We start from the raw sequence: 26,523 nt of genomic DNA on the forward strand, positions 1-26,523 counted from the left end.
TAGGGGGCATGCGATGAAGCTACAAAGTTGTAAATTTAAAACAAATCGGAGAAAATATTTCTTCACTCAACGTGTAATTAAACTCTGGAATTCATTGCCAGAGAATGTGGTAAAGGCAGTTAGCTTAGCGGAGTTTAAAAAGGGTCTGGACGGCTTCCTAAAGGAAAAGTCCATAGACCATTATTAAATTGACTTGGGGAAAATCCACTGCTTATTTCTGGGATAAGTAGCATAAAATGTATTGAGCTTTTTTGGGATCTTGCCAGGTATTTGTGACCTGGATTGGCCACTGTTGGAAACAGGATGCTAGGCTTGATGGACCTTTGATCTGTCCCAGTGTGGCAATACTTATGTAAGATAATTTGACTGGACAGCCGATCTCTGAAAGCCTTGAGAGTGTTCCAGATCACTCGGAGCTCCAGAAGGTTGATCTAAAGATGTTTCCTGGTGGGACCAGACCCCCTGCGTGTGAAGCCCATATACATGAGCTCCCCATCCCAGGAGAGATGCATTCGTCGTCAGCACTTTTTGTGGCTGAGGTATTGGGAATGGACGTCCCAAGGTCAAATTGGATCGAATCATCCACCCACCAGTGAAGAGAATGTAGAAAATCGGTGGATAGAAGGAGGACATCTTCTAGATTCCCTGTGGCCTGATACCACTGAGAAGCTATGGTCCACTGAGCGGATGTCATGTACAGACGTGCCATGGGCATAACATGAACTGTGGAGGCCATGTGCCCCAAGAGTCTCAACATCTGCCGAGCTGTGACTTGCTGTGATGTTCAAACCTTGGAACTAGGGACAGAAGGTTGTCTGCCCATGCCACTGGAGTGAGATGGGATAATTTATTACAAAATCTAGTAGTTCCAGCACCTGAATAGTCTTCCGTATGGACTCCTGAGCACCGTTCTCTGAGGTGCTCTTCACCAGCCAATCGTCGAGATAAGGGAACACATGCACTCCCAGCTGCAACTACCGCTAGGCATTTTGTGAATACTCTGGGAGCTGACACTAGGCCAAAGGGCAGCACGCGGTACTGGAAGTGCTGCATTCCCAGTCAAAAACGATGATACTTCCTGTGAGATGGAAGTATTGGGATGTGCGTATAAGCATCCTTCAAGTCCAATCATTTTCCTGAATCATGGGAAGAAGGGTGCCAAGTGAAACCATCCTGAACTTTTCTCGAACTAGGAATTTGTTCGGGGCCCTTAGGTCTATGATGGGACACACCCCTCCCCCCTGTTTTCTTCTGCACAAGGAAGTATCTGGAATAGAATCCTAGCTCTTCTTCCCCTGGTGGAATGGGTTCGACTGCATGGGCTTGTAGAAGGGAGGAGAGTTCCTCTGCAAGTACCTGCCTGGGCAGAGAACTGAAGGAATGAGCTCTCGGTGGGCAATTTGGAGGTTTGGATTCCAGACTGAGGGTGTATCCTAACCAGACTATTTGAAGAACCCACCAATCAGAGGTTATCAGGTTACCTTTGGTGAAAAAATATTAACCTCTCCCCAACCGGCAAGTCATCTGGCATGGATACTTGTACTGTGGCTATGCTCGCCTAGAGCCAGTCAAAAGCCCATCCTTTGCTTTTGCGAGGGGGGGGGGGCAGCAGGGGCCTTGGGTGCATGCTGTTGACGTGAACAAGCATGCTGGGGCTGAGCCTGAGAAGCTGGCGAGCAGTGGGAGTGTACCTATGCCTAGGATAGTACTAGGGAGCAATCTGAGGCCCACCAAAAAACCTCCTAGTAGAGGAGATGGTAGCAGAAGGCGCTAGGCGGGAGAGAGAAGCCAAAGTATCGGTGTGCCTCTTGATCTGGTCAACCAGATCTTCCACCTTCTTTCTGAAAAGATTATTCCCCCCAGCAAGAGTGGAGGAGTGGCCTAGTGGTTAGGGTGGTGGACTTTGGTCCTGGGGAACTGAGGAACTGAATTTGATTCCCACTTCAGGCACAGGCAGCTCCTTGTGACTCTGGGCAAGTCACTTAACCCTCCATTGCCCCATGTAAGCTGCATTGAGCCTGCCATGAGTGGGAAAGCGCGGGGTACAAATGTAACAAAAAAAAACATCCACTATCCTCTGCTGGACCGAATGGTTCAGGTCAGAAACACGCAGCCATGAGAGTCTGCGCATTGTTATTCCTGGATGCTACATCAAAAGTGTTGTATGCGCCTCTGGCCAAAAATTTATGACACACCTTCTGCTGTTTGACCAGCTGGCAAAAGGGTTCGGCCTGCTCCAGAGGGAGGGCATCAACCAAAGTAGACAGCTACCACACCGTGTCCTGCAAGTGGATGCTCGTGATGAGCTGGTATGATTGTATATGGGCAGTGAGCATGGTGGCCTGACACATTTTCCTCCCAAAAGAGTCCAAGGTCCTAGCTTCACTGGCCTGGGGGTGCTGAAGCATTGTCTCTAGTACTCTTGGCTCTTTTGAGGGCAGAGTTCACCACCATGGAGTTGTGGAGTAACTGAGACCTCATCAACCCAGTCTCCCCATGGATCCAATATTGGGAATCTGTCTTCTTCAGGACAATGAGGACAGACAGACAGAGGGGGCGCCCAGTTTTGCATAAGGACTTCTCTGAGTAACTTATGCAAAGGAGCTGTCACTGCCTCTCTAGGTGGAGAGGTGTAGTCCAGGACCTCGAGCATCTCAGTCCTGGGCTCATCCTCCACGCCTACGGAGAATGGAATGGCTTGAACCATTTCCCGCACAAAAGATGAGAAGGAGGAGACAGTCTCCTTTCAGGTGGAGGGGAAGTTCAGAGGGAATCCCAAAGGACTCATCTGAGAAAAAGTACCTGGGATCTTCCTCTGACTCCCACGAGCATTCTTCCTCGGTGTCAGACAGCACTTCCCTCAGGGACTTCCGAGACCAAACCTGCCTCGATGCTGAAGACCCTGGTCTTGATGGCGATGAGGAGCTGAATCCTGCACGCACTGTAGCGTAGCTTCCTCCAAAGAGTCGACCTGGGTGGCAGCTGATACTGGAGTCGCAAGCTGCGCTGAGGTTGGAGACCTCACCGCGGGTGGAGGGCCAGACATAGCTGCAGCAGACGGCAAGGTAGGCACAAGCACCTCTGACGCTGATGCAGTGTGACACAGCAGTCCTTCCAGAAGCTCTGGAATCAAGGCCCAAATCTGCTCGTCGAGAGCCTCCATCGGTACAGACTGTGGGGCTGGTGGAGCAGTCGGTGGCAGAGTCACCTAGGGCTCAGGAACTGAACTGCTGGGAGACCAATGCATCGGCACTGCTTGTATGGAGGGGGAGCGGTCCTCCTGGCATCGACACTTTTTGGGTGCTGATGTCCCCGGCGCCCCGGAGCTTCTGGCACTATGTGTTGAGGGAGAACAGTGTCGGTGCTTCTTAGCCTTCACTCGATGCACCTCACCGAGGTTCCTCAGTGCTAACGAGGATGACGTTGAATCCCCACATCACCTCGGGGTCAGGTCCGACAATGGACGGTCCTGGGGGCCCTGCATAGCAGGAGGCCTCAAGGCGGGTGGAGACCCACTCGATGCCTCGCTGCTCCCAGTGTATCGAGGTCTCTCAGCAGCCATGCTTACCTCTACTTCCGACGTCGATGCCTCCTTCAGTGCCAACGCCGACCTCGATGCCGATGTCAACATCGAAGGACTGGACTGAGCCCCAAAAAGTTTTTCTCTCTGGGCTTCTCAAGCCAGTTGAGTCATCTTCTTCATATAAAGACAAAGGGTACAACTGGTTGGGCTATGGTCGGGCGCAAGGCACTGAATACACCACAAATGGGTATCAGTGTCTGAGATGGTCCTGTTGCGCCGAGAATAGCGTTTGAAGCCACTGGGAGTCTTCGATGACATGGAAAGGAAGACTGCCCTAGCCGAATCAAAAATGCGATTGTGCTGAAAAAACGCACAAAAAGAAGAAAACCCGGCCGAGCAGGCCTAAGGATGGCTGCGACTAAAATAAAAGGAAACAACGCGGGTCAAAAAATAAACCTAAGAAATAAAAGGAAAATTATTATTATTATTATTTTTAGTAAACTAAGAAAGAAAAGGAAAAAAATGAGGCAAAAAAGCCACAAAAAATGCACTGAAGGCTTCCCCGGGCGACAAAGCAGAGCCAGTTATACAGCTGCCGCTTCTCATGCAGAAAAAAAGTAACTGAATGTGGCCGTGCAGCGAGCGGGAAGGTACTCAGTGCATGCGCAGTTGGAGGTGCAGCGCGCTCAGAAGGATCCAGCAAAAGTTTTTGCTATTTCACATGCCTGTTCCTGGGCCGGCGTGGACCACCGACCCACTTGTGAGGATTATTTCAGCCTGCTTGTCCTTAGAGAAAATGTTTCTTCACTCAGCGTGTAATTAAACTCTGGAATTTGTTGCCAGAGAATGTGGTAAAAGCAGTTAGCTTAGTGGGGTTTGAAAAAGGTTTGGATAATTTCTTAAAAGAAAAGTCCATAAGTCGTGATTAAGATGGAATTGGGAAAATGCACTGCTTATTTCTAGGATAAGCAACATAAAATCTGTTTTACTGTTCTGGGATCTTGCCAGGTATTTGCAACCTGGATTGGCCACTGTTGACACTGGGTTTGATGGACCTTCTGTCTGTCCCAGTATGACAACACTTATGTAAAGTACTTATAACATACGTGCCAAAGGGGGCATGGATATGGGAGGGGCATGGGTGGGTCAGGGCGTTCCCAGGAATTAGTTGCGATGTTATAGAATACCTGCATTATCTCACCTAACTACCATCAATTGGGCACAAGAATTTATAGCAGCTGTTCATGCCCACAGTTAGGCGTGAAATACATGCTAAGCTAGTATTCTCTAAAGACGGTCTGCGAAGAATATTAGCTAAGCACAAATCATCCTGGCGCCTAACTTTGGGCGCCATCTTTTGAATCTAGCCCTTACTGTGAAACAATAAAGGAAGAGGTGAGTTCCCAAACCTGTCAGGTACAAAAAGCTGTCCCCTGGATAAATGCAAATTTTTATTTTCAAGAATTCTAGCCAACATAAGACATTTTTTTTCATTGACTATCATATACCTTATGAAGAAATGCCTTTTAGTGACTATTTCACATATCAAACAGGTTTTGGAACTCACCTCTTCAAATTCTGACACTCTTCATAGCATTATTAATGTATTCACAAGGGGGAGTTTATCACTGTATTTCTGGAAAGCGCAGGATTTGGGAGTGGTATGCACTGCCCTCTTGCAAGGAATTCCACACATGAAGCAGTTTCTATGTATCACTGCCTGGAAACCAAAGAGGGGCATAACTGAACGAAAACGTCTATCTCCATGGGCGTTTATCTCCGAGAACGGGTCCGTGAAGGGGCGGACCGAACCGTATTTTCGTAAAAAATAGACGTCCATGTTTTATTCGACAATTTGTGAGCTGGGCGTTTTTGTTTTTCAGTGATAATGGAAAATGAAAGCGCCCAGCTCAAAAACGAATAAATCCAAGGCATTTGTTCGTGGGAGGGGCCAGGATTCGTAGTGCACTGGTCCCCCTCACATGCCAGGGCACCCTAGGGGGCACTTTTACAAAAACAAAAAAAAAGGTAAAAGAGCTCCCAGGTGCATAGCACCCTTCCCTTGTGTGTTGAGCCCCCCAAATCCCCCTCAAAACCCACTGCCCACAAGTCTACACCATTACTATAGCCCTAAGGGGTGAAGGGGGGCACCTACATGTGGGTACAGTGGGTTTGGGGGGGTTGGATGACTAAGCATTAAGCAGCACAATTGTAACAGGTAGGGGGGGAATGGGCCTGGGTCCACCTGCCTGAAGTCCACTGCACCCCCTAACAACTGCTCCAGGGACCTGCATACTGCTGCCAGGGAGGTGGGTATGACATTTGAGGGTGAAAATAAAAAGTTGTGAAACATCATTTTTTGTGGTGGGAGGGGTTAGTGACCACTGGGGGAGTCAGGGGAGGTCATCCCCGATTCCCTCTGGGGGTAATCTGGTCATTTAGGGCACTTTTTGGGGCCTTATTCGTGAAAAAACAGGGTCCAGGAAAAGTGCCCTAAATTCTAGCTACAAACGCATACTTTTTTTCCATTATCGGCGAAAGGCGCCCATCTCTCCTCGGCCGATAACCACGCCCCAGTTCCACCTTCGCCACGCCTCCGACACGCCCCCGTCAACTTTGTACGCTTCCGCGATGGAGTGCAGTTGAAAACGTCCAAAATCGGCTTTCCATTATACCGATTTATTCGTTTTTGTGAGATAAACGTCTATCTCCCGATTTGGGTCGAAATCTAGGCGTTTTTCTCTTTCAATTATAAGGTGGAAAGTGTCATATGAGCACTTTTTTGCATGAAATTAGATAGACATATATTTCAGTACACTGTTGTGAAATCTTCTTCCATGTCAAACTGTTCTAACTTGGGCAAAGCCCTATCTCAAGTAAAAAAGTAAAATTTGATATATAATAAGAACATTAACCTTTACTTCTCATTTTCTCTGTTTTGCATCAGGTGCACATAGCGCACTTGTTTTCAGGTGATGATATATTGATTGTTTTCTACATTTAATTTTATTTGGAAGGGGCATTTTTGGGGCAGAGAGTAGGTGGACCTCTTCAACTGGCAGGGCCAGGCCAGCGAGGATGTGTATTTCTCTTCTGAAATATGGAATGCACGTTCATTTTTTTTAGCTTGTCATAATCTCGCACATGTTTTTCAATGTTAGACATTTTTCAGTTTTAGACGTTTATGTTTTTCAATTTTAGACATTTATATGTCAGCTTTGTAAAATTGGGATTTAGATGCTTATGATATACAAACATGTAAACGCTGGTTTATGCATGACTAAAAGGCGAATAATGTTTCTAAATTAATCACCAGTGTACACAGAAGCACCAAACACCAAGTCTCTTTCTCTTATAGGTTGCCAGCTCATCCCAGGTCAGTTGAACAGCCTGATCTACCTCTGGTTTTCTCACATTGGATTCACGGTTCTGTACCTCTTATTATCTAAGAGAGATCTCTTGAACAAACAGAACTACAACTCCATGCATGAAATGAGGTAAAACTACAAATGGTCCACCTAAGGTGAGTGAGTTAGCGACCCTGTGCCCGCACCCCCACCATGCAATACAATCCCTCCAGTGATATGTGACCTTCTCACTGTCCCCAATGGTCATCAGTTCCAATTTCAGCCATCTTGTAAAACTACCAACAATTTTCTTCTCTGTGGAAGTATCATGTCTAGGTAGGACTAGGCAGAATGTCAATATATTAAACTCCGCCCCTCCATTGCTTTAACACACGTCCCACATTCCCCAACAACGAAGGGAGGATGCTTTCCCCTTCCACTTACCATTAACAAAATATACAAATATTCAAACAGTGGTAACATCTCAGGAACAATGATACACTCACGTTCCACTGCCAGACACTTTAGACTAGATTAACTGGAGTGTGTTACCTTGTAAGTGCAGGTTAATGCAGTTAACGTGTTACCCTGCAAAAAAAAGACTCACAGCGTAAGCAAATACCATACCAGCATTGACTGCAAGGATTCAAACTGTAACACTGCTATCTATGAAAAGGAAAATACAAATGTTATACTGAATCCTACAACGGCCATACTCCTATAGGGCAAAAAGACTACGCAGGACTGCTACAAACCCCAAATTAGGAACTGCTACTGTCAGAATCCTTTGCCTTAGTAACACACACAGAACATGGACCAACCCTCACCTCAGACAGAATAAAGGACCAGAAAATAGAAACAGAAACATGCAGCCAAAAACTGAAACACAAATCCCAAAGAGGCAGTACCGGAATAGGGAAATAGAAATGTATTTCCTACTGTATTTTACCACATACAAAAATAGAAGAGATGCAACATTCTTCATGGTGACATAATCTAATCCATAAAAACTGAAAAGAAAGGTTTTTGATTGTCTATCTTTGTTGTCTGGACATTTTTTTTTTTTTTATTGAGTTAGTTCCAATCTCTCTTTTCCACTTTCTTTGTGTCTGTCTTCACAGCATCTTCTTTCCATTTCTTCTCTCTTCTCCTCTTCCTTCTGTACTTGTCTTTGACACTGATCTTTCCATTTTATTTTTATTTTTCCTTTCTCCCTCCTCCCTCCTTTTCTCATACCCTCCAGCCTTTAGTCTCCTCCTTTTCACCGTTCACCTACTGTACATAACAGCTTTCCATCTCCCACTCTCATCCAGTCTTTAGCTTCCCTCTGCCCTCTGTCTCTCTCCTTTCTCCACCTCCTATACCCTTCTCTACCTTTTACCCTCTGTACTACTACTACTTATCATTTCTATAGCGCTACAAGGCATACACAGCGCTGTACACCATACACAAAAAGACAGTCCCTGCTCTGTACTCACCCTCTCCACCCTCATCTACCATCCTCTGCCACTCATCCCCTCACCAGCTGTAGCTCTTTCACTGTCACTCATTCCCTCCCTAGCCCCCAGTACATTCTTCAGTCTCTCATCCCCTACCCAGCCTCCTATGACTCCTCTTTCTCTGTCACTCTCTCACCCACATCAGCTGATGTTTGAACTATTCAGGCCACTGTAGATATATAGCCCCTCGGTTCACTGAAGGTTTCAGTCGAAGGGGTGCAGTTGGGATTTGGGAGCAGGCAGGGTAAATAAGGAATGCTGGGACAACGGGGCAGCACAGTGCCACAGAAAAGAAAGCTCCGGATGAAGCAGCGGACTTAGCCCGGCACACACGAGAAACAGGCCTGGTTGCTGGCAATCAGCAGCAGAAAAATGGTACTTATATTGGTTAGTTTTTTGTACTCCCTGCTGCTGGCTTCTCTGTGAAACATACCAGGCACATCAAATATCAGCCAGCTGCAACCCTAAAACTGGGCACAGGACCCACGTGAAATGAGCGGACCAAGCCACATTCTTTATGTAAAAGAACATAATTGCCATATTGGGGCAGACTGATGGTCCATCTAGCCCAGGATCCTGCTTCCAACAGTGGCAAAGCCAGCTCACAAGTACCTGACAGAATCCCAAAGAATAGCAAGACTCCATGCTATTGATCCCAGGAACCGCAGTAGTGGTTTCTCCATTTCTTTCTCAATAGCAGATTATGGACTTTTCCGTCAGGAACCTGCTCCAGCATACAGGGCCGGTCTTAAGGCGAGGCGGCCGCATAGGGCCCCGCGCTCAGTGGGGCCCCGCGCGCGCCTCAGGTCGCCCCGCCCGCCCGAGCTCCAGTCCATCCGAGCTCCAGTCTGTCCTTCTGTCCTCCCTCCCTCCCAATGAATCCGATGCGTGACGGCGGCGTGGTGGGGGCGGTCCGCCCCCCCCCCCGATGTCAGCGGGTGGGGGGGGGGTGCTCCGAGTCGCTGCTCTCCTGTCACTCCTGCCTTTAAAAACGCAATTTGGAAGCGCCGAAGACAGTGACAGGCAGCGCCTCGCGTCTGCCCGCCCTGCTACTAAAATCTTTTCAACGTCATTGGGCCTTCCCACATTGAGTCCCGCCCTCCTCTGAGGTAACTTCCAATTACCGCGAGGGCGGGCAGGACTCAATGTGGGGAAGGCCCGAACGACGTCGAAGAGATTTTTAGTAGCAGACACGAGGTGCTGCCTGTCACTGTCTCTCCGACGCTTCCAAATTGTTTTTTTAAAGGCAGTGAATGGTGGTGGGCGGCAGAATGGAGCTCAGCTGGTAGGTGGGTCGGGGGGGGGGGAGGGACTCAGATGTGAGAAGGGTGGGGGGTGGGGGTTCTCAAATGGGGAGGTGGAGAGGGGGATCACGGATGGGAGAAGGGGGTGGGGAGGGGGATGGTTGAAAGGGACTGGGGTTGGGGAGGGGATTCTCGGATGGGAGAAGGGGACGGGTGGGAAGGGGACTGGGGTTCTTGAATGGGATAAGGGGACTGAGGTGGGAGGGGTATTCACGGATGGGAGAAGGGGGTGGGGAGGGGGTTATTGGATGATTGAAGGGGATTGGGGTTGGGGAGGGGGTCACGGATGGGAGAAGAGGACAGGTGGGGAGGGGACTGGGGTTCTTGAATGGGATAAGGGGACTGAGGTGGGAGGGGTATTTACAGATGGGAGAAGGGGGTGGGGAGGGGGATGGTTGAAAGGGACGGGTTGGGGAGGGGATTGTCGGATGGGAGAAGGGGACGGGTGGGAAGGGGACTGGGGTTCTTGAATGGGATAAGGGGACTGAGGTGGGAGGGGTATTCACGGATGGGAGAAGGGGGTGGGGAGGGGGTTATTGGATGTTTGAAGGGGACTGGGGTTGGGGAGGGGGTCACGGATGGGAGAAGAGGACAGGTGGGGAGGGGACTGGGGTTCTTGAATGGGATAAGGGGACTGAGGTGGGAGGGGTATTCACGGATAGGAGAAGGGGGTGGGGAGGGGGTTATTGGATGGTTGAAGGGGACTGGGGTTGGGGAGGGGATTCTCGGATGGGAGAAGAGGACAGGTGGGGAGGGGACTGGGTTCTTGAATGGGATAAGGGGACTGAGGTAGGAGGGGTATTCACGGATGGGAGAAGGGGGTGGAGAGGGGGTTCTTGGATGGTTGAAGGGGACTGGGGTTGGGGAGGGGAATCACGGATGGGAGAAGGGGGTGGGGAGGGGGTTCTTGGATGGTTGAAGGGGACGGGTGGGGAGGGGACTGGGGTTTTTGGATGGGAGAAGGGGACTGTCACTGGGGTCTGAGAAGGGGCCATATGGGGCCTGGGGCTGGTGGGAAAATGGGGCATGCGTGGGTCAGGTGGGAGAATGGTTCTGAAAAGGGGGCCCTAATACAAGGCATGTGGATGAAGGGGACTGGGGGCTGGGGGCTGAAAAGGAGGGTAGGTGGGATAAGGGGGCTAGTACTGGGACTGGAGGCTGAAACTGGGGACTGGGGGCTGAAAAGGGGACAGGGAGAAGTGGCTGGGGGGCTGAAGCTTGGGACTGATGGGATAGTGGGGCTGGAACTGGGGGCTGAAAAAAAGGGGCGGAGAGAGGGGCAGATCCTGGATGGGGGAGCGAGAGGGAGGGCAAACCCTGGATGGATGGCAGAGGGAGGGCAAATGGTGGATTGAAGGGGCAGAGAGAGAAAGGGCAGACAGTGGATGGAAGGGATAGAAAGGGCAGACAGTGAATGGATGGGGGGGAAGAGAGGGCAGACAGGGGCAGATGGTGGATGGATCATGGAAGGGGCAGAGATAGAGGGCAGATGTGGATGGAAGTTGCAGGGAGAGAGGGCAGACATTGGATGGAGGGGACAGCAGAGAGGGCAGACACTGGATGGCAGAGAGAGACCGAAGACAGATGCTGGATGGAAGGAAGACAGTGAAAAGAAGATGAGGAAAGGAGAAACCTGAGACAACAAACTGTAAATAAAATATATATTTTTATTTTTTTTGCTTTAGGATAAAGTAGTATTGTAGATGTGTTAATAAATGTTTATAATATAGAACATGTAAACAAGGTAATCTTTTGATTGGACTAATTTTAATACATTTTGTCTAACTTTCGGAGAACAAAACCCCCTTCCGCAGGTCAGGATAGGATACTGTAACAGTACTATACTATATTGACCTGAGGAAGGATGTTTTGGCCTCTGAAAGCTAAATCTATTAGTCCAATAAAATGGTATTATTTTATTTTCTATATTTGTTTTATTTCTATTTGTTAATTTGTAAAGTGGTGATTGGTATTTGTTAGGTTTTTTTTCAAATTTACATCTGCTGTCTTTATATTTTGCACAGTACTAGGGGACATTTTCTGTTTCTGTGTTGTTGCATTGAATGCAGAGTCTGGCATCTTGGGGGTTCAGTTTAATTTTTGTCTAAATAGAAAGTTTTAATATTACTACTTATTCTATAGTGGATTAGGGTGTATCTGTGTTTGTGAAAAAGACATGGCTTTCACTTGTCATTGACTGTGCAGGATCGACGATGATCTGTACTATTCTGTCTGGTTTCATTTTACAATAGGTGAATTGATGCTCTAGTGCTCACTGTAGTGTTTTAAGATGTTTTCCTTTTCTTTGTGTGATTTAGTAGAAATGACTGCTTATGGTATGGTAGAATTGCTCTATAGGTCATGAGTGTTTTGTATTCTCGGCATACCTAGTACTGGATTTTAGAGGGGGATGTTAAAAAATGACTGGGAGGGAGGGAGGGAGGCCCTGGAGCTGGGGGCCTTGGAGCTTGGAGGGAGCGGTCTGGGAGCTTGGAGGGAGGGGTGGCCGGCCCTGGAGCTAGGGAGGGGGCGGAGCTAGGGGGCGGGGCTAGGGTGGGGCCCCATCAAATTGGTCTGCATAGGGCCCCGCACTTGCTAAGACCGGCCCTGCCAGCATAGACTGTAAGGAAGGAAGTGGTAAGCGCAATTCACAACCCTCATTTCCCGCCAGAAAGTAACCATGAAAAGCTGCTAATTGGCTCTTAATTTGTCGCATTTAGGCACCACCTTCTGCATGATTTAGTCCCCATCCCCCACCAGGTTACACATCTTACAAGCTGATCCAGTACAAGCGGCTGGGTAGTTGACTTAATTTCACTGAGACTCACTAGTGACCCCCGTTGGATATTTCTGTGACTCCATTTGGTGTCTTCCCACACACACAAACACATAGTTTAGAAACAATTACATTAGAGAAAGAGCGGGTGAATGAACCCTGGATGTTGTAGTCAACATCTTTAGTCTTGTATTAGTGTTGCCTTAGTAGATAGAGGCATATATGAGCTGGTGCTATTGGTAGGTATGAGTTTGAGACCATGAGCATTCCTTCTACAAGAGTGAAAATAAGATGCATGATACAGCTGAGCTATACTGTCTTGAAACTTCACGTCAAGCACCAGTCAAAGAAGCCACAACCTTAAAAATCAACACAATGGAAAATAAAGAAAAAAAAATAGATGATGACTTACATTCTATGAGGAAGAAGAAGCAGATGACGCCCATGATGGCGACAATGATCCCAGGCACGATAAATGAGAGACCCCAGGCTTTGGTCACGAAGGCACCAGCAATGAGAGAGCCCAAGATATTCCCCACGGATGTATGGGAGTTCCAGATACCCATGATCAAACCCCGCCTGGCAAGAAACATCCCCCCCCCCCAGAATGAATAAGTTAATCAAGTATGGAGAATACAATGAGGGACTGGGGAGAAAGCATGGAGAAAAGACAGACTGACACAGATGAGTCCAGATTCTCATTATAATTACGGAGAGATTCTTTCATTTTAAGATAGTTCAGAAAAGGCTAAACTTCTTTAAGCAGCATAGAGCAGATGTCCGCATTGACAAGAAAAAGGAAGGACAGAGTGGTACAACTGGGAAACTGCAAGGGATGGTGCTTGACAAAGACAACTGGAGTAGAGACGTACAACAGGAATGATACTTACTTCCCTTTCCCAAACCAGTTTCCCATACAGGACACTACAGAGGGCCAGCCTGTCGTCTGTGCTAAACCATTCAAAATCTAAGGAAAAAGAGGGAGCATAACTTAGTGCTGTCCTGGTGTAGTTCACCTACATCAGACAGCAACATGTGATGTAGGAAGTACATCAAGAGCAAAACTGTAGCATGCACTGTGTGTATGGAAAGGTTGAGTAAAAAACTAACAAAAGTGGAGAAACTAGATCCGTTACGAGGGTAAAGATAAAAAAAAAAAACGAAAAAGGTAGCATGATCAACACGACACTTCCAAGACACCATGGAGGCGAGTAAGAGATAATCAAACTTTATTAAAAAAGCAGTGTAAAAAACTCAAAAGACTCGACATGGAGCCGTGTTTCGGCGAAAAACGCCTGCTTCAGGAGTCTGTTTGTTCTGTAAGCCAATGGATGGGGCAGCTTAAGCGAATAAGCCAAATCGAGCCTTCAAAAAGACTAGTGATTAGTGAATGCACCATGCATAAGCTTTAAAGTGACAATAGAAACTGTGAGAAGAGTCAATCTCAGTAGTGCTGAACAAAAAATGCTTTGCTGCCTCAGCATGTTTTGTTCAGCACTACTGAGATTGACTCTTCTCACAGTCTCTATTGTCACTTTATTTATTTATTTATTACATTTGCATCCCACATTTTCCCGCATAGCAGTAGGCTCAATGTGGTTTACAGGTTCCGGAGAGGAGAGAACCAACTCCGGGAATATATACAGAGTTGAATATAGAGTAAAAGTAGGTGCAAGGAAGCTGATAAGGTTCCAGAAAAGAGAATACAACTTTGGGCCGAATATATAGTAGCATATAGACATAAGTAATCCCAATGAGGCTGATAAGTCTCCGGGGATGGGACTACAGCGTCTAGTGAGCAATACAGAGTAGGATACAGAGTAGAAGTACACTTAATTATAACTGCAGTAGTAAGATTCGTGCAGTTTGACGTAATAGAATTATGTGGAAAGGAATGAGTCTTGATCATTTCTTAGCTTGATAGATGTGATGCATTATCCATGAATTAGTTCGGGTCTGACTTTAAAGCTTATGCTTGGTGCATTCACTATTCACTAGTCTTTTTTCCGTGTTGAGTCTTTTGAGTTTTTTACACTGCTTTTTTAATAAAGTTTGATTATCTCTTACTCACCCCCATGGTGTCTTGGAAGTGTCGTGTTGATCACGCTACTTTTTTTTGTTTTTGTTTTTATGGAAAGGTTGAGACACAGGAACACTCACCTGTGCAAAGATAAAAAACCAGATGTTGTGAATGTTCCAGTAATAGCCGAGGCCGAAGAGTGCGGTGAAGGCGCCGCTCAGCAGCATTCCACAGGACAGATAGTAACGAAGTGGGAGTCGCTCCCCAAAAATACCACTACAAAAGAGGACACAGTGACTTAACATTACTGGATATTACACATCAGAAACGTACTGCCGCAGAGGGATACATCAATGGGAACAGCAAGAGCATCAGTGGCGGGACTGCCTTAGGAGCCACTCAGCTGTTGCCTAACACAAGGAAGCGCTCTAGGGTTTTCTTCTTGTTTAGTGCAGCACCTCGGAGCTTCCCAGTGTGTTACAACATGGCATATTGCATCAAGTTTAGTTATATAGGGAGTCATTTACTATGACTGTGCATTAATACATATTCCATTTTCATGCCATGGGCCCAGTGGTAAATAATGCACATAAATGACCCCCTTAGTTATTAATATTTACCTTGGGGGGAAATTCAGTAAAGGTTACCCAAAGTTAGGCGCTGGGATGATGCGTGCTAAGCTTGAGTTCTATAAAGGAATTTCAGCATGGAACTATTTTTATAGAATATTAGTTAGTGTGCAAGTTTGCACCTAACTTTGGGCTCCAGCACTTAGGCCAAAGGCTGGTGTCATGCTCATGCCCAACTACTGTCAGTCAGGCATGCAAATTCAGGTATTTTATAACCACATGCCTAAATCCCGGGATTGCCCCTGCCCCTCCACTGGTCATGCCTCCTTTGCAGTTGCGCACACGATAAGTTAGGTGTGCAGGTTATAGAATAGGGACATAGGGAGATCCACGTAACTCCTAATTACTGCCAATCAGTGCTTTTTAATGCAAATAATTGACTGTTATTGCCTAATTAGCCAATTAGTTTACATGTGGAACTATGATCTGCACCCAACACTGTGCGACCTGTAAAGAATTCCCCTACTTGTGCCTTTTCAGAGGTAGCTCAAAGCAAGTTATGTCCAGGCATGGACATCTCTACTGGACTTACAACTGAAGGGCCACATACTCAGTCTGGGAACCTCTCCTGCTGACACCGAATATCTGGACCTTTGAGCAGAAGCGTAGCCAGGCTGTAAACACCAGAGAAAGTGGAGAACAGACTACATAGCTGCACGCACGCACTGCGTAGGCTCGACAGACTATCTGAACAATAGGCACCGGCACCGTTGGAAGTCCATTTAGGTGAGTGGTCGCTCCCCTGGTGCTCCACCTAGCTACACCTCTGCCCTTGATGGTTACCCGGGTACTACTGATATTCAATGGCGGTACTCAGATTGCTGCCTGATTAACCAAGGACAGCCCTTTTGTTGTCCTAAGTTAACCAGATAATTCAGCAGCAGTGAGGGGCATAATCGAACGGGGCACCCAAGATTTCATAAGGGTGTCCTCACAGGACGGCCCCGTAAAGGGGCGGGGCAACCCGTACTATCGAAACAAGATGGGCGTCCATCTTTCGTTTTGATAATACGGTCGGGGATGCCCAATTCATAAAATTTAGGTCGGCCTTAGACATAGTCATCCTTAGGTCATTTTTGAGATGGTCGTCCCCGGTTTTTGGCGATAATGGAAACCGAGGACGCCAATTTCAAAAATGACCAAATCCAAGCCAATTGGTCATGGGAGGAGCCAGCATTCGTAGTGCACTGGTCCCCCTCACATGCCAGGACACCAACCGGGCACCCTAGGGATTCTGGAATCTTACTAGTCTTTGAGATTACGGAACCTTGCTACTCTATGGGATTCTGGAATTTTGCTTCTCTTTGGGATTCTGGAATCTTGCTATTCTTTGGGTTTCTGCTAGGTACTTGTGACCTGGATTGGCCACTGTTGGAAGCAAGATACTGGGCTAGATGGACCATTGGTTTGACCCAGCATGGCTATTCTTATGTTCTTATGCAAAATTGCATTTAGGCTCCATTTATGGAATAATGGGTAGCCACAATATTGGCTTTTCCACGCATCAGTACACACATACTTGTATGCTGATTATTTAACGTTCTTTCATGTTGCTCTCTTTCTAGAATTATCCCCTCTCCCACCCATTTTGCTGTCTCCAAGTTTACCTCATCGACTGTATTTATGCTTATGTTTGGTCATTTTTGGTCTTCATCTCTGAGCACTCTACCAGAACCCTTATCCACACTCTTATCACCTCTCGTTTTGATTATTGTAACCTGCTTCTCACTGGCCTCCCTCTTAGCCATCTCTCTCCTCTTCAATCAGTCCAAAACTCTGCTGCGCGACTCATTTTCCGCCAAAGTCGCTATGCTCACATTAGCCCCCTCCTTAAATCACTTCACTGGCTCCCTATCCGTTTCCATATTCAGTTCAAGCTTCTCTTATTGACCTATAAGTGTATTCACTCTGCTGCTCCCCAGTACCTCTCCACTCTCGTCTCTCCCTACGCCCCCCCTCGAGTACTCCGTTCTGTAGATAGATCTCTCTTATCCGTCCCCTTCTCCTTTACTGCTAATTCTAGACTCTGTTCCTTTTGTCTTGCTGCACCCCACACCTGGAATAGACTTCCTGAGCCTGTGCATCTAGCCCCGTCTTTGGCCGTTTTCAAGTCCAAACTTAAAGCCCACCTCTTTACCACTGCTTTTGACTCCTAACCGCTACTCACTTGCCCTGTCCTTCAACCTCACCTATTGTTTCCTTATCCTTAATTGTTCTGTCTGTTTGCCTGTCTTATCTAGATTGTAAGCTCTTTGAGCAGGGACTGTCTTTTTGTCTATGGTGTACAGCGCTGCGTATGCCTTGTAGCGCTATAGAAATGATAAGTAATAGTAGTAGTAGTAGTTATTTTACTATTGTTATACTGTTAAAATTGTACATTTTATGTTAAACTGTTCCTGCTGTGCATTGCCTTGGGTGAATCTCTTCATAAATGTGTTAAAGTAAAGTAAATAAATGTGAGATCAATCAAGTCAGAAATCTCTCTATGGGGCCCTTTGGCTAAGGTGTGCTAACAGATTTAGCACACACTAATGATTAGTGTGCATTAAATGCTAAGAAACCCATTTCATACCTATGGGCTTCGTAGTATTTAGCGCACACTAATTTGTTAGCAGACCTTAGTAAAAGCAGGGTTTTTTTTGAGGGGGTACTACCTTTTCCATTGTCTGCTAAAATTGACCTATGGTCCCCAAGTTTTAATGAAAGAGCTCAGGCTCTACACACCCATTCTGCCTTTTGTCATAGATTCTGTGACTAGTTGAAGGGGGCCTGGCTATTGTGGGGTGGGTCCCTCATTGATTACCCCACCCCTGGAGAGTGGCCAGGCATTTGAGTACCGGCACCTTTTTCGCTAGAAAAAACACACTGAGTAAAAGGACCCTATATTTGAAAATGTTTTTCTTTTCTGCTTTTTTTTCCCATATTATTTGATTTCATTGTAATCTTTTGAAACTTTGATAAATATTAAAATTTAAAAAAATCCTGGCTTTTCTGTGATGAGGATCAACTACAAATAATACTGGGAATCTTAACAAAAGCATAAAAACAGTGAAAAGTTCTCAAGTAAACATACAGCATTAAACAATGTCAATCACTTAAAACATTTATTTATTTATTTTAGCGCATTTATATCCCACATTTCCCCACAAGCGCAGGCACAATGTGGCTTACAACAGTGCATGAAACAATATAATAGGAAAGGTAAAACATAGGATGACAGAAGAGACAGAAAACATTGAAGGGGTAAAATGTTCGGCAGGAGCCAATGGATCAGAGTCCCCCCCCCCCCCCCCCCCCCATCAACCAACGGCAGGAGAGTCAAATGGCCGGGCTCGGTAGGGAGAAAGAGCCTCAAAGAGTCCCAAGTTTAAAGATTTAAGGAGCTGGAACTTTTCATCATTGGCTATAAAATCTCCTGGAATATTTGCAAAGGTTACTAAGGGAAATCTGATTACTGAGTTAGCTTCAAAGGGTTTGTTTGACGCAGTTCCCTTAGAATCAAAACTATATAGAGAGGAAAGGTCCCACTTAACTTTCTTTCTGAGAAGTTCTGAGAGAAGAGGACATTCCTCTGGTAAGATAACATTATTTTGCTCTGTGCTTTGGGAACTTAAAGATTGGGGTTTAAGGGAGGAATTGTAGGTTATTGATAGGCAGAATAAAAAGAAAAGAAAAAGCAAACTTTATCAACTAGTCTCTATACCCTTTTCCCCCTAGTTGTCAAACTTGAACTTTGTACCACAGCATTGACAGATAGCATCTAACAGGCACAGCAGGACTTAGTTCAGTCTTCATTGCCACCCCCTTCACCAGCTCCTATCCACCCCTAGCACAACTCTTCATTTATAGTCATTATTCTAATTAGGATAACAAGAGGAGTATTTTCATTATTTAATTACATCTTTATCAGTTGTACTTACTTTTAATTAGTTTCTGGGAAGCAAACACTAAATAAATTACATATTATACCATATAATCTTAAGGCTCTTTATATTCATCTAATATTCCTAGTACCTGAAGAAGTTTTAATTAAACAACTCTATAATACTAAGATGCAGACAGCACTCCAGCAGTGAGAGGGGTGCTATCCAGTCTTTTGCACTGAGTGTCACATGTGTGATTATCTCCTAGTTCGTGTGAGGTTATATGTGTGTGCTCGATGCAAAGAGCTCATAGCTAGAGTAGCAGACAGAGGAGCTGAGGGAGACAGAGAGGTACATAGAGGAGGCCTGCAGGGACGTTGTAGAGAAGTCTCACTTCCAGTCTGGAAGCCCCTGTGCTGCCTTGGAGGATGGAGGTTTCCTAAATGGAGAGCATCACTCTGGTGAAGTTGGAAATAATCCTTTAGTCAGAACCAGCCCACCAGGGGATGCAATATCTTCTCATACCAAGGATGTGTCTCCAGAAGCTTCTGCCCAGGAGGGAAGGGTTAGGACAGCTGTTGTAGTTGGTGAATTATTAGGCATATAGATAGCTGGGTGGATGGTGGACGTGAGGATCGCCTGGTGACTTGCCTGCCTGGTGCGAAGGTGGCGGACCTCATGTGTCACCTAGATAGGATTTTAGATAGTGCTGGGGAGCAATCGGCTGCCTTGGTGCATGTAGATAACATGTAGGAAAATGTAGGAGGGAGGTCCTGGAAGCCAAATTTTGGCTCCTAGGTAGAACGCTGAAATCCAGATCTTCCAGGGTAGCATTTCAGAAATGCTACCCATTCCACAAGGTTGCAAAAGTAGACCAGGAGTCTTTAAATAAAAAGCAGACAGATTTTCAAGATTGCACATTATCACTGTCAACTGCTGAACAAGCTGTAAGGAACAACAAATATAGTATGAAATGTCTATATGCAAATGCCAGAAGCCTAAGAAATAAAATGGGAGAGTTAGGATATATTGTACTAAATGAAAAAAATAGATATAATAGGCATTTCTGAGATCTGGTGGAAGGAGAATAATCAGTGGGACACTGTCATACCAGGATACAAATTACATCGCAGTGATAGGGTTGATCGAAATGGTGGAGGGGTAGCATTGTATGTTAAGGAGGGCCTTGAATCGAATAGACTAAAACTTCTACAGGACAAGAAACACATCTTGGAATCCCTATGGATTGAAATTCCATGTCTAAAGGGGAAAAAGGATAGTGATAGGAGTGTACTACCATCCACCTGGCCAGGATGAAGAAACATATTATCAGAAATTAGGGAGGCTAACAAACTGAGGAACACGATAATAATGGGTAATTTCAATTACCCTGATATTGACTGGATAAATGTAACATCATTGCATGCTAGAGAGGTGACATTCCTTGATGGAATCAAGGACTGCTTTATGGAACAACTGGTTCAGAAGCCAACAAGAGGAAGAACAATTCTAGACCTAGTCCTTAGTGCAGTGAATAACCTGGTGTGGGAGGTAATGGTGCTGGGGTCTCCTGATAACAGTGATCATAACATGATCAGATTTGATATAAGCTCTGGAGTAAGTAAACACAGGAAATCCAATACGTTAGCATTTACATTTCAAAAAGGAGACTATTATAAAATGAGAAAAATGGTGAAAAAAAAACTTAGAGGAGCAGCTGTGAAGGTCAAAAATTTACATCAGGTGTGGATGCTGTTCAAAAATACCATCCTGGAAGCCCAGGCCAAATATATTCAGTCTATTAAAAAAAGAGGAAGGAAGACCAAACTACAGCCGGAAAGGATTAAAAATTAAGGTAAAGGAAGCTATTAGAGCTAAAATAAAATCCTTCAGAAGAAGGATCCGACTGCAAATAATAGGAAACTACGTAAAGAATGGCAAGTCAAATGCAAAGAGCTGATACGGAAGGCAAAGAGAGACTTTGAAAAGAAGATTGTGTTGGAGGCAAAAATGCATAGTAAAAAACTTTTTTAGGTATATTAAAAGCAAGAAGCCAGCAAAAGAATCGGTTGGACCACTAGATGACTGAGGAGTAAAGGGGACATTCAGAGAAGACAAAGCCATAGCAGAGAGATTAAATGAATTCTTTGCTTCGATCTTCACCAAGGAAGATGTGGGAGAGATACCAGTGCCAGAAATGGTATTCAGTGCTGACGAGTCAGAGAAACTGAACCAAGTCTCTGTAAACCTGGAAGATGTAACCGGGCAATTTGACAAATTGAAGAGATTTCACTGTGGTGCCCCAGGGTGCCACAGCACACAGGTTGGGAACCGCTGCTCTAAGAGACTTGGGAAGGGACTTGCTCTAAGGAAAGAACCTAAAGGAGAGAGATTGAGGAGAAAGACAAGGGAGAGAAAGAGAAGGTAAAAAAAACCTTGATGGAATCACAGTGGAACTAAGAAAGGTCATGTCTCAGAAAAGCTGCTAGCCTCTCACACCCAGCCTGCGAGGCAAAGAAAAATGGCTGCCCCTAGCTCACAACCGACAGCCAATAGGGAAAGCTCATAAGGAGCCAATCACAGGAACTGCAAACCATAGAAGGGGGTGGGGAAACCCCAGTACACAGTGCTATCTACTACACAAACAATGTAATTAAATACAAATAATACTCATATTAAATATACATCACACTATACCCTGCCTCCACGAATATGGGGGAAGAACAGTTATGTTATGTTATGAAAGCAGGAGACTTGGCAAGTCTGTGTACATCCTCTGTAAGTTGTCCCTAATCTTCCTGTACTTACACTGTATCAAAACCTTTTTGACCACATATAGATGCAGACCAAAGGTTCGATCAGTTTTTAGTGCTGCTGTTGCTGCTGATCACTCAATCACTGCTGTAGCTGCCTTGAAGGCTTGTATATATGTGGTCATTTCCTTAAATAAGCTGGTGACCAGGCCATTAGCTACAGGATTTCAGTCATGCTTCTATGCATGATGACTGGAAGGAAAAGATAGTGTGAAACATCTCTTAGCCAAATTCCCTCCTCACCTCTCCCTCCCCCAAGCCAGTACCTGATAAACATGCCAACTGCATACGTCACGAGGAAGGAATCATCCAGCGCCCCAAACAACTCATTGTAATTAGCATTTTCTAAAAAGAAGAAAATCATAGTTACAATTACATACAGCTTAATAGAATAATAGTTACCAGTCTCTGCTACTCTTCCTTTGTCATTCCATGATACACACACCATCTATATAAACTACGCCAAGGAACAGAAGCTGGAGAAAATATGGACATTTTCTCAAGACCAGGAGTAATTTCTGGATCACACTATGCCAATACTCACAAATGCTAGAAGTATTTGATTTATTTATTTTATTTTATTTGTTAGATTTGTATCCCACATTTCCCACTTATTTGCAGGCTCAATGTGGCTTACATAGTACCGTATCGGCGTTCGCCAATTCCGATATGAACAAATTCATGTGATATTGTGGTAGAATAAGGGTCATGTGTGACAGACTCGTTAGGGGACCTTATGGAGGAAGAGTTAAGTTATGTCCATTCTGAGCTTTGGTTTCATTGTGTTGCAGGTATTGAGGCTTTTATGTTGGGTCGGTGGGGTATGCCTTTTTGAATAGGTTTGTTTTTAGTGATTTCCAGAAATTTAGGTGGTCATATGCTGTTTTTACGTTTGGCAGTGTGTTCCATAGTTGTACGCTTAAATAGGAAAAGCTGGATGCATAAGTTGATTTGTATTTGAGTCCTTTGCAAGTTGGGTAGTGGAGATTTAGCTATGTTCATGCTGATTTTGTTGTGTTTCTGGTTGGCAGGTGTATGAGGTCTGTCATGTATCCCGGGGCTTCGCCGTAAATAATTTTATGAACCAGGGTGCAGAGTTTGAAAGCAATACGTTTTTTGATTGGGAGCCAGTGTAGTTTTTCTCGGAGGGGTTTGCCGCTTTCAAACCGCGTTTTTCCAAATATAAGCCTGGCTGCTGTGTTTTGAGCGGTCTGAAGTTTCTTTAAGATTTGTGCTTTGCAACCCGCATAGATTCCACTGCAGTAGTCTGCATGGCTTAGTATAGCTTTAAGATACATATTTGTCGTGTTAAAGGAAGCAAAGACTTCCTATCACAAAAAACTCTAAAACAGCCATACAATAAGTCCAAAAAAACCATTTACTATTCAAAATAGACTCCTAATGATGATAATTCATACGCATATCTTTTCATCTCTTTTTAGTGTGGGGAAGTAAGTCATGTCCAATATAAATGCAGCAGTTTCACTTGGTGCTGAACACAGCTCTCAAATTTAGTGCTCTAATTTTATTATAACCATGTCCCAATTTTTCCATAAATAATTATTTATCCCACCTCGTTATTTTGTGAAAAAAACAAACCTATATATAAATAGGACTTAAGTGACAATCACTGTTCCTTGAAAATAGTGTACAACACATACAATTCCACAGAAAAGCCAATATGATCACATTTCGAGCCAAAGCTCTGCATCAGGACATGGCTGTAAACACTGCAGCAAAATTCAAATCATTTCAAGAATTCTTTTTAAAAAAAGTATTTTGGAACTATTATACGGTTGAAGTGTTTTAGAGGTTTTTTAGAAGTATAGCTGGGGTTCGGGTACTCTTAGGAACTTGATGAAACCCAAAGCCCGGCACTCACAAGCCTGTTGAGACCATGATAGTAGGTGACGGCAGAAAAAGATCTGTACGGTCCACCCAGTCTGCCCAACAAGATAAACTCATTTGCGCTACTTTATATGTATACCTGACCTTGATTTGTATCTACCATTTTCAGGGCACAGACCGTAGAAGTCTGCCCAGTACTAGCCCCGCCTCCCAACCAGCGGTGCTGCACCCAATCTCCGCTAAGCTTCTGAGGATCCATTCCTTCTGAACAGGATTCCTTTACGTTTATAGTAACATTGTAGGTGACGGCAGAAAAGACAAAGGGGAGCCAGAGAAAAGCCCTCTTCCCTTGTCCCCTGCTGCTGCTCAGAAAGGCCAGAGAAAGGAGAGCAAGTAAAAGTGCTGTTAGGTGGTGGAAATTTCTCCTTTAATAACAATACACTCTGGGGTCCTTTTACCAAGCTGCGGGGAAAAAGGGCCCTGCGGTAGCAGCGGGGGCCATTTTTCCCAAGTGCCAGGGCCCTTTTTACCGCAGTGGGTAAAAAGCCCATCCCAAAAAATGTCCATGTGGTAAGAAAACTATTACCATGTGACCATACGGCGGGGAGCCCTTACCACCGCCCACTGAGGTGGCGGTAAGGGCTCCCGTGGTAACCGGGCAGCATGCAGTGATGCCCAATTACCGCCATGCTAACCGTTTCCTGGAATAGCAAGTGGTAAGCCCTCGTTCTCAAGGCAGGCAGCAGTATTCAGGAAATTACAAGGTAATAAACTCCCAGCCCTTAGGGGGTCTTTTACAAAACCATGCTAACATTTTTAGCTAGCGATAAAAATCAACTGGCGGTAAACGCTGAGATGCCCATTATATTCCTATGGGCGTCTCAGCATTTACCACCAGCTGATTTTTTTACCGTGAGCTAAAAACACTAGCGCGGCTTTGTAAAAGGCCCTCTAAATCTCATAATTTAACCTGGTTAATAATCTAATGGTCTGTACAGTGTAGTAAATTTAAAACAAATCGGAGAAAATTTTTCTTCACCCAACGCATAATTAAACTCTGGAATTCGTTGCCGGAGAACATGGTGAAGGCAGTTAGCTTGGCAGAGTTTAAAAAGGGGTTAGACGGTTTCCTAAAGGACAAGTCCATAAACCACTACTAAATGGACTTTGGAAAAATCCACAATTCCAGGAATAACATGTATAGAATGTTTGTACGTTTGGGAAGCTCGCCAGGTGCCCTTGGCCTGGATTGGCCGCTGTCGGGGACAGGATGCTGGGCTCGATGGACCCTTGGTCTTTCCCAGTGTGGCATTATTTATGTACTTATGTCCTCTACTTGGCTCACTTTTATTACATAGAGCAGTGATTTAACCTATTGTGATGTCATAGTGGCTCATTCCACCAATAAGAGCCAACCTCATTAGTGATGTCACAATGGCTTGATTGTATAGAATGTTTGTACATTTGGGAAGCTCGCCAGGTGCCCTTGGCCTGGATTGGCCGCTGTCGGGGACAGGATGCTGGGCTCGATGGACCCTTGGTCTTTTCCCAGTGTGGCATTACTTATGTACTTAATCACATTGATTTCTTGAGTTGCCTAGGTATGATACTCCCTTGAACTTGCAATGATAAGTTAACAATTTAAGGCTGTTCAAGAAATACAACAAAATAATAATGTTTGCTATGTATTATAATCTCATTTATCACAATGAAATTACACATTTGCTTAGCAGGTCCATAGTCTAACAAGAGATAAGAAACAGACAGCTAATTTAGGCCTTCCTGACATAAATCATTGGGCCTAGCTATTATTAGCTTTGAAATTGTTTTACCTATTGAAATTTCAGTGGCTGACCGGAACAGCTCCTAATTTCACATATAAATGGCCAACGTGTAAATTTCTGTTTTCATAGCTGCAGTTTACACATGTAGATGCACTGCACATGCAGTTGTGGTGTGTTCTGCGTGTATTTTACAATGGTAATACATACATAGTTTTAAAAATTCATTCATTTATTTATGTATTTATATAACTGGGTAGACCTAAGCAGTTTACAAGTACTGGGTCTGTTTCTAGTGGGCTCATGGTGTAAGTAGTACATTGTACTACTGTTGTACCTGGGGCAACGGAGGATTAAGTGACTTGCCCAGGGTCACACGGAGCTGCAGAGGGAATTGATCCTGGTTTACCAGGATTCAAGGGAGAAAAATCCACCTGGGTGGATGGACAACGAAGTCCCAAGGAATCAAACGGAGTACAGAGAAAAGTGGGAAGTGGACCAAAAACTTCAGAGACTGGGATAGTAGAATCAAATACGGATAATGTTTTATTAATGACTCGACACAGATCTGTGTTTTGGCCACAGGCCTGCCTCAGGAGTCTCGATGATGTCTACAATCAAGTAGGTCAATATGTGTTGAAAAAAACAAAGCAGTCTTAAAAAAGACCTTAGGAAAGTCTTACGGTTTAAATTCGCACCAGCGTGTTATGTAGTGCAGTAAGCAGTGTCAGTGAACAACCCACTACTGATCATCAGGCAGCAGCAGGAATTGAACCCAGTTCCTCAACCCTTTAAACTATTAGGCCACTCCTCCACTCCAGATCTGAAGGTTGGAATTTATATCTCTCCAAGGCAAGCATGTCTGCTAACGGCTCATTTGGACCTGGGGTTTGGTTGAAGGTACAATTAGGGTTACTTCTCTGGTGTTTAAAACCACCTTAAAATTTTAAAAGAAAGAATTTTTTTTAACTGGATGGTTAACTCGTTCTTCTTGGACATCCAATTTTGCAAAATCTGGCACTTTTACATTTAGGGGCCTTTTTACTAAGCCATGCTAGAAAATGGCCCACGGTAATGTAGGTGCGTGGAATTTTCACGTGCTAGACCGTTGTTTACTGCG

At 45.1% G+C, this 26,523-nt stretch overlaps 1 protein-coding gene across 3 annotated transcripts in view; it reads right to left on the reverse strand.

Moving 5' to 3' along the window:
* Nucleotides 1–26,523, reverse strand: part of SLC37A2 (solute carrier family 37 member 2) — a 142,072-nt gene that overhangs the window by 83,391 nt on the left and 32,158 nt on the right. For all 3 annotated transcript variants that reach the window (XM_030221762.1, XM_030221760.1, XM_030221759.1), the window contains exons 4-7: nucleotides 22,041–22,119; nucleotides 14,610–14,745; nucleotides 13,340–13,416; nucleotides 12,862–13,028 (exon numbers count right to left, since the gene is read on the reverse strand). In XM_030221762.1, the coding sequence (XP_030077622.1) occupies nucleotides 12,862–13,028; nucleotides 13,340–13,416; nucleotides 14,610–14,745; nucleotides 22,041–22,119 (459 nt within the window). The remainder of the gene's footprint in view (nucleotides 1–12,861; nucleotides 13,029–13,339; nucleotides 13,417–14,609; nucleotides 14,746–22,040; nucleotides 22,120–26,523) is intronic.

The sequence above is a fragment of the Microcaecilia unicolor genome, chromosome 12 (genome assembly GCF_901765095.1).
Source record: "Microcaecilia unicolor chromosome 12, aMicUni1.1, whole genome shotgun sequence".
Classification (NCBI taxonomy): Eukaryota; Metazoa; Chordata; class Amphibia; order Gymnophiona; family Siphonopidae; genus Microcaecilia; species Microcaecilia unicolor.